We start from the raw sequence: 8185 nt of genomic DNA, 5'->3' as shown, positions 1-8185 counted from the left end.
TCCTGCTGAGCCAATGAGCTAAGCTCCATCCAATCAGGCATGAAAGAAAGCGCTAATTCAAGAATGAAACCTCTCAATCAAAGCTTTTACCCTTTCTTGATCTTAGATTAATAACCCGTTGAAGCGCAGGAGCTCAATTAATTGGTGCAGGTGCTTGGCTATCGAATCAGCAGCTAAGGTAGCAGACTGATTTTACTTGATGACCTGGTATGATCATGAACTAGAATGTTCTATTGAATGAGATATAGCCGTAGATATCCCAGTGCCCACTCTTCGATCTCCCATCGCATCGGTTCCTGAATATCTACTCACTCCCGCCCTGGATAGACTTAAGGCTGAAGACCGAGTAAAAGGGCTGGCAAGGCAAAATAGCAAAAAAGAGTTTAGCGTAAGAGAAGAAAGCTGCTCTTAGCAGAGAGAGGGTGGATAAGTTTCTAGTTCATGGATTGATCGAGTTTCGTTCTACTTTCGACTTATCTCGATTGGGTTGGTGTTAAGTGTACCCAACAAAAGGTACAATACAAGAATTTCGAGGACCCGTCTTTCTTCAGCACGAAGTTAGTTGATCGAGAAAGCAAGGACCCGTATAGAGCTACGCCATGAGTAGATCGAAAAGGTCTCGCGAAGCCGGTAATCCTTTGCCTCCCCTAACTAGTAAAGCTGAAGAAGAAGCATAAAAATGGAGTCCTTCATCTTTGGTCTTTTTCCCATGCTTTCTGTTGGTCAACAACCAACCACAACTCTCTATAGTCAAAACACTAGTCCTGCAGGCTTGACGGAGTTCAGAGTTCAGTCTGTATGGAGGGAATTTCTTTTGTCTGAATCAATCATGCCTCAACTGGATCAATTCACTTATTTCACACAATTCTTCTGGTTCTGCCTTTTCTTCTTTACTTTCTATATTCTCTACAAGTTCTATCTCCCAGATGATTGGGAAGTCAAAGTTTTTTTGTTCTTTATTACAAAACCCAAATTGCGAAAAATTCTTTCTTTTTTTCAATGGGCCTTTTTTTACTATTTTTTGGTACGCCTTGGATTCACCCTGTACAACTTCGTTTCTCTTTATCAATTCTTTGATCTTTCCCTGTTCCCGGTGCTCCCAACTACTAGCCATTCCTCCGGTGGATCCAACTCCATAGTGGGTGTGGGTTCACACGAAGGTTCGAGCTCGGGTTGGACCTCCTTCGACCTCAACGTTTTAGCAGAGGAGGAAGATGAGGTTGCCCGCCCCCGCCCCCTTCCTCAGCTCGACCCGGGGACAGAGGACCCTATATATAGAGCTGTCGATGCAATCATAACAAGTTGCGAAAATGAAGAAGCTCGGATAGTGGAAAAAGCTCAGACTTTACTTCTCAAAAAGGGCGCCCCTCATCTCACGGATGAGGACAAAGAGGATATTAGACGAGCCATCAACATGGCTCTCTACGATGCCTGGGAAACAGACATCGATAGGCGGCTAGAGCAGTTCCGAAGGATACGACGCTTCTTAGGGACAGGTAACTCTCCCGTTTGGAACACTTTTATAGATGAGATGGTTGCGTTAGGGAATGAAAGATTTCAGAACTTTAAAAAAAAGGGAATAGAACTGAACTACATGGGCTTGATTCCGAGGTTGAATCGGATATGTAGGCAAGTCCATTACAAGAAAGAAGTTGGACCCCAGCCCAACAGGTGTATGCATTAAAAAATGAGATAAGCATTTATTTGCTTACCTATGGAACTATGAAATCCTCTATCGCCCGAGAACCGTGGGGATTTCAAAGAAGGTTGGGCCACACCAGAATTGGATGAGATCGGTCGAGTGTTCTCTGGTTTTTGAGTAGAAAACGGTAAATTTCCCCTCATTAGAAAGGGGTAGAGGGTGTTGTTCAGGTCGATCTGAAGGCGCAGAAATAGCTAGAACTGAATGCGGAAAGTATGGAAAAACATCTCGTAATGTATTTAACCAGAAAATCGATTATGCTTCCGCGGAAGTATCTACTCGTTACGGAATCTCAGGTGTCAAAGTGTGGATTTCATATAGTAAAAAAAAGGGACGTGCTATATCCGAAACGTACGAAATTTAGTAAATATCGTAAAGGCAGATGTAGTAGGGGTTGCGAACCAGACGGAACAAAACTAGGTTTTGGAAGATATGGCACTCAAAGTTGTAGAGCTGGTCGTCTTTCATATCGAGCCATTGAAGCAGCGCGTCGGGCTATAATCGGACACTTCCATCGTGCTATGAGCGGACAATTCCGAAAAAATGGTAAGATATGGGTAAGAGTTTTCGCGGATATCCCTATTACCGGGAAACCTACAGAAGTCAGAATGGGAAGAGGAAAGGGAAATCCTACGGGTTGGATTGCTCGTGTGTCCACGGGACAAGTCCTATTTGAAATGGATGGTGTGAATTTTGCAAATGCTCGACAAGCCGCTACATTAGCGGCGCATAAACCATGTTCGTCAACCAAGTTTGTTAAGTGGTCGTAACGTAATTGGTTAGTGGGGAAAAACCGGGCCGGGATTCAAAAGAATTAGGCGAAGGGTGGGGGGTCGGGCCCTCTCCTTTGCATTATGTCAGTTGGGCCTCCCCGGGTGTTTTTCCTTCCTTATTTGTTTAGGATTATTGTTCCTTATTACCGAAGGAGCCTCTGTGGTTCCTTGGATGGCAACTGGGACAAATTCAGGGAACAGTGGCTCGGAGAGTTGGCTAAAATACCTTAACCGGTCACCATCAGGTGAGGGTACGGAAAATAGCGAAGCCGAGCCCGCTTCAAGAAACCCGGAGGCACGAGACAGTGATCCCAGGGAAGAAATAGGGCCTTCCTCGGTAAGGCAGCGAGTGGATTCGGCGAACGCTGCCGGAGCAGGGGAGAATGTGGTGGGCCCATCACACATCACAACAGGCTCCCAATCCCCCCATGGGGGTGCCGGAAGCCCCTGATCCGATGTGGTTGAAAAACCGCATTGAAAAAGTTTTCTTTATAATAAAAGGTAGGAAACCAAGGAAGGACATGCTCCAGAAGCTTTTTGACGATCTTAGACTGGAAACGGCTTCTCCGCTCAAACTGCAGCAAATCTTAAGAATTCTCGAACAAATGAAATGGAATTCTAGCCTTAAAGGTCGAGATTTCAGACTCGATCTGGAATTAGGTCACCGCGTCCACGATTGGGAAAGGGAGCAAAGGCACTTCCCAAACCCCGTGGACGACGTACCATGATACTTTCTGTTTTTAACAGTTTACGGGTGGCACTCAGAAAACCGGGGTGCCGCCCTAATGACCGATTGGGAGGGACCGCCGCATTCGGTCATTAGGGCGGGCAGACCTCGAATCGTTGGATCCGGTAGGTAAAAAAAAGGGTAGCCCCAGCTTGGGGCTGGATTGAATCCGAAGTTTAGGTTTAGAGTTGGATTAGCCAAGGGGTAAGAATTCAATGCTTGGCTTATGGCCTGGATGCTTTAGAGCAGACAGAGTTGGATTAGAACGTTTTCATGGTGCGCTCATTTCGAATTGTATTTCTCTTTGACCGAGTTAAGTAAATTCCGTTTGTGTGGCACGAGAGATGTAAAAGTAAATTGAGTATCGAGGATATGCGGATGATTTATACTATACGAAATTCCTAAGGCACCAAGGGCTATTCAATAAGGGCAACGAAGCAGTGTAGCTCTTATTTGGTGAATCCCTGTGTAGCTAGTAGATCGGGGAAAGAAAGAACTTAACCACTGCGTTGTAGGGGAACAATACCCAGTGGTGGGGTAGCTACTATTGGGTGAATACCTCCATCTGTTCATCCCGGCAGTTTCTGGTTCTAATTCCTGTATTTCATTCCGGTAGGTAAGGGAAACCTGTGGTAGCGAGACGGTTTCGGCAACAAACTCCTATCAGTCCCTCTTTCGGTTGTTAGCAGCCTCGGCTATCATGGAAATTTTTTGTATTGGCTGTTGATGGGAAAATACTTATTGTCCTGGAGGATAGACGAGCAGGTAATAGCAGTTTGACTGGGAATATTCCTTGCTTACCGGCTGTTGGATGGAGGGAGTTGATGGCATTCTTCCTGGGTTAGTGGATTTAGGAGCTATTTATCCTAATCCTACACTGCTTTGTTGGATTCCGACGGCTATTAATCCGCCTTTGTGGCTCTTTGGTAATGGAAAAACATCCTTCCCAACTTGCCTTTGTTTAGTATTAGTACCCCTAGGTACTTCAAAAATGAAAGGGGTCTTCCTCCTCAAGTCGGTTATCCGTATCGGTGAAATGACTATATCCTTAACACATACACTTCGGTAGAGTTTCCCAACGCGAAATAGGCTAGCGCGGATCCCTCTCTCCTGTTAAGTACCTACCCGTGAGATTAGAGCAGATTCGCTTGTCGTTGTATTGTGTCACATCGACTGCACTTTATTAATCCGCTATCGGTTGAATCTCATATCAACAGATTCTGAAAGAACTTGTTGAAAAGGAGGAATCCCAACGTTGAGTCAGAGCTAGAGTTAAAAACAAATCCCTTTTCAACCTTACGGACTTCTTTTCTTGTGCGCGAACGATCAAAGAAAGTCCTATCTAATGATGCAACAGCATCCAAGGAAGAAAGAAGCAAGGCAAGTGAACTTGAAGCAAGAACTCTTAGGCAAGCAAGGAGGGGCGTTGCGGTAAGATCAATGTATAGTATAGCATCAGTGTTATCTTTCTTCAAAGCTCTATCCACTTTGTCACATCATGGATTGCTTTGGCTATTATAGGATACACCTTTTATTATATCCTTTCAGTTTATGGCGCGACATTTCCTACATCTCAAAATGACTGGATATTGGACTTCCCACCAAGATCTAGACTCCAATCCAATCCGAATTGACTCGTCACGGAAGTTGCCTTGCTTTTTCTTTCTCTAGCTCTAGATCTAGGGATTAGCAGGTTGGCTTAATCTAAACTTACTTACTATAAGAAGATCGCTTCAGAGGTCTTTGTAAGTGTTAGAGGTGATTGGTTTTTTTACGATATGGCTCGCTTTTGGGAGGTAGACTTGGGCAGCAAGCTATCTGTTACCGGAAAGCAAAAGTAGCTCGAGCCAAAGGCGACTGCGAGGCCCCCCGCTAAGCGGGGGGGAGGGGGAAAGTGGGTTTAGAGGGCTCCCCCACCATTAGGAATCTTGCCTTACAGAAGGTTAATGAGGGCACGTAACGATGCGCCGGGAAGGTATAGAGTCGCCCCCAAGATGAAAGGGAGATTGGTGCCGGTTACGCTTTTAGTGAGGAGACAGGAGCTCTAGAGCTTAGAGATGTCCCCTAGGCCAGACAGAGGTCTAGGGGGAGTCCGGAAAGAGGACTCTTTTCGTTTAGCCGGCGGGCCCGCAGATGTCAAAAGGCTTAGGCTTTCGAACTTCGTAACAAAAGAAACTCTATTGAGGGAAGAATAGGCTTGATGCGAGCCGTGCCAGTTCGAGTCTGGCGAGTTGCTTCTAGCTCCTGCCTTGCCTATGAGGAAGGCTTTTCGCTACAGACTATTCTGGATACTCAAGAAATAGCCTTTCTAATAGAAACCATACCGCTCCTCCGTTTTCTTCTGGTAAAGGGTCGGAATCAGTCCACGACTGAGTTCCTTCTTAAAAAGATCTCCGGTTTTAATTCAACCAAGGCATAGTAGCTCTGATTAACCTCCAGGCGTTTTTTATGGAAAACTGAGTGATCAGGCATCCATATAACTCTATCTTATTGCTCACTGTTCAAGGGCCTTATGGCTCTGATACACTCCCCAATTTCTTGCGGATCTTGATTTGCAGCTGTAGGGAGGGACCATCCGGAATTAAAAAAAAAGTATGTCTGCAACTTTTACATTTATTTTGGGGAACAAAAGACTCCCCCATGATCTGCTCACCATACATAACTTTCCACTATAGAACCCATAGGCAGCCAAGAGTCATACCAGAGAGATGAGATGTATTGGTTTCATTGCCAACTTTTAGTATAATATATCTTATAGCCAACTCTCTCACCTGAAAAAGTTTCCTACAAACCCAGCTACCATTATTTGGTGGTTTAATACACCAAGGGGCCCTAACTGAATGAATTGAGATTGAGTAAAAGCCATTCGCTTGAGGATTGGGATCTTAGGGCACTGTATAATTCAAGATCCTCATAAACTATTCAAGGCCCTGATGGTCACTCTCCCCGCGCTCTACTACAGGAAAGCTAGCCTGGTGGATCTACTACACGCTAAGAAGCAAGTCCCGACTAACTAAGTAAATCCGGGTTAGACTGAAAGTGACCAGAAATTGCTATCTTCTTTCACTAGCGATAGAGCGAAGCGTAGCCGTGTTTAAGCCGAAGGCGATAGTGATTCCAGTGTTTACTGAGCTATATCTCTATCTATTAGTTATTTGGCTTAAATAAAGAGTTTAGACTTACGATACCGAGAAAGCAAGCCACGGCTTGAAGTGAACCCTAAGATGTTCGAACGAGACTGTTCAGGAACATGGATTGTGGGTATACCTGCACAATAGCTTTCTCTACGAGCCTACAAGCTTAGCTTTGGTTTAGCTTCCAACTAAGGCTAAGGGCCGGTTCTCTGTTATGAGAACAAAGAGTTTGACTATTATGATTGAAATTGAACGAATATTCATTTAGTGAATTGGTGAATATAACTTCCATCGACTAAGATTCTAGCACTCAGCTGTGCCATTTCTTTATTCCTTCAATGCGCTAAGCTGGAACCCGGGCTTTCAGAGTGTGGTAATCCAGTCTGTCTTTAACAACGGAAGGTTCTTGTCTCAATCCAATCTATACTTTGCTATCTTCGCTACTCGGCTTGAAGCGCCTCTTAGAATGACGTAAATAGAGCTCGTTCCTCTGCCGAGGGCCTTTACGTTAGCTCATCTTCCGCGGATACCCTTCCCGGCCTGAAAAGACAGCGGAAAAAAGATCATATATTTAAAAAAGAAAGGCTGGTCGGTCACAAGACATATCTTTCCATCTAGAATGTTCTTTCTAATCGATGCCATTGCTTTCCTTATTCCGTATTTTAGTCTTGCCCTCATCAAGACGGCTATACGGAAGAGTTGGAACTCATGAATCTCTTTGGAAAGAAAGCGGTTTTTCTCCTGGCTGGCCTATGATGATATATAATCCCAAGGAAAGTTTCCTACTTTCAGGTTGGTTTCTTAAAGACCAGCTTTTAGTGTGCCTGATGGAATAGAGGTTTAATAGGACTCCCCCGATGCTGCTACGCTTCCTTACCGCCTCGGAAAGTAACCCCGAGGTAAATCAGTCCAGTTCTTGTCAGTTTTATTTATACGATTAGACACCTTTAATAGTTTTCACCCCTAGCCTCTGAGGAACTTCTTATGGCTACTCAATAAATTTTGTATGTGAAGTTCCGTTTGCTTGCTCTCCCTAAGCTCTTCGAATCAAGATGGCTCTGGTTGCAATCTCGTATCCAATAGAAGGGCTTGCTTTGTTGGGTTGGTTGGCACAAGTGCTGGAAAAAGTGCTTTCTGAGTCCTTGGTTGAGCTACCATTACAGTTGATTGGCATTCTCGTGCTTGGACTGAGTCTAGCATTTCTGTGCAATTCCCTTCAAAACTTTTTTGCCCCTAGGCTACTTTGAGATGTCCCCGCTCCTCTACTAGTGTTGGAGCTGCTACATTCAGGTCTTCGATTGGCAGGGAACTGCTTCAAGAAAGGCAGTTCCACCCAACCCTCATCCTATTTTTTTAGTCTGCAAGGTATGTTGGATTGAGCTTTTGCCTTGCTTTCCGTTGCTACCTTCTTGTCTAGGTGAACCTATGATCGCCCCTCTATCAAGACGCGTAGGCACCTCTATTAGAAATGGCTTTCTTCATTTGGTTGTTCCGCGGGATTCGTTCTGTGTGCCTTTCTTTGCCCATTTCTTAGGGCTTGGCACGGGACTTCTTATTAGATTCTATTTGAAAGGCCGTACTAACTTCTTTTTCTTTTCAACTAGTGATTACGTTTTGGGCTACCTTTAGTGAAGTGTTATTTATTTATCTTTCTTTTAATTGTCTAAGGTGATAGCCTTAGCTAAGAAAGTGGATAAATCCACTTTCACCTCGATCACTACCCCTGTGTCTGATCTGGAGGTAATGTGTGAGCAAGTGGGTTTGATTGTGAAGAACCTTAAAGTCTTGCTCAAACGTTACCCACCCTTCCTCCCAACCATACCTCTGTATCAAGGTATGACTTGGGATC

The 8185-nt window shown here is 44.6% G+C and overlaps 2 protein-coding genes across 2 annotated transcripts; both read left to right on the top strand.

Moving 5' to 3' along the window:
* Positions 1 to 679: 679 nt before the first annotated feature.
* On the top strand, positions 680 to 1771 carry LOC107457911 (uncharacterized). The gene has a single exon (XM_016076095.3). The coding sequence runs from the start codon at positions 680 to 682 to the stop codon at positions 1682 to 1684; it is 1005 nt and encodes a 334-aa protein (XP_015931581.3). The 3' UTR covers positions 1685 to 1771.
* Positions 1772 to 1855: 84 nt separating this feature from the next.
* On the top strand, positions 1856 to 3582 carry LOC127744600 (60S ribosomal protein L16, mitochondrial-like). The gene has a single exon (XM_052256738.1). It carries the CDS (start codon positions 1918 to 1920, stop codon positions 2470 to 2472), a length of 555 nt encoding a protein of 184 aa, XP_052112698.1. The 5' UTR covers positions 1856 to 1917; the 3' UTR covers positions 2473 to 3582.
* The last annotated feature ends 4603 nt before the right edge of the window (positions 3583 to 8185 follow it).

The sequence above is a fragment of the Arachis duranensis genome, unplaced genomic scaffold (genome assembly GCF_000817695.3).
Source record: "Arachis duranensis cultivar V14167 unplaced genomic scaffold, aradu.V14167.gnm2.J7QH unplaced_Scaffold_633524, whole genome shotgun sequence".
Classification (NCBI taxonomy): Eukaryota; Viridiplantae; Streptophyta; class Magnoliopsida; order Fabales; family Fabaceae; genus Arachis; species Arachis duranensis.
This window is presented reverse-complemented; position numbering and strand designations above follow the sequence as displayed.

What these genes read in the sequence shown, in the direction of transcription:
- LOC127744600 (XM_052256738.1), top strand. Translation starts at nt 1,918, where the DNA reads ATGGAAAAACATCTCGTAATGTATTTAACCAGAAAATCGATTATGCTT.
- LOC107457911 (XM_016076095.3), top strand. Translation starts at nt 680, where the DNA reads ATGGAGTCCTTCATCTTTGGTCTTTTTCCCATGCTTTCTGTTGGTCAA.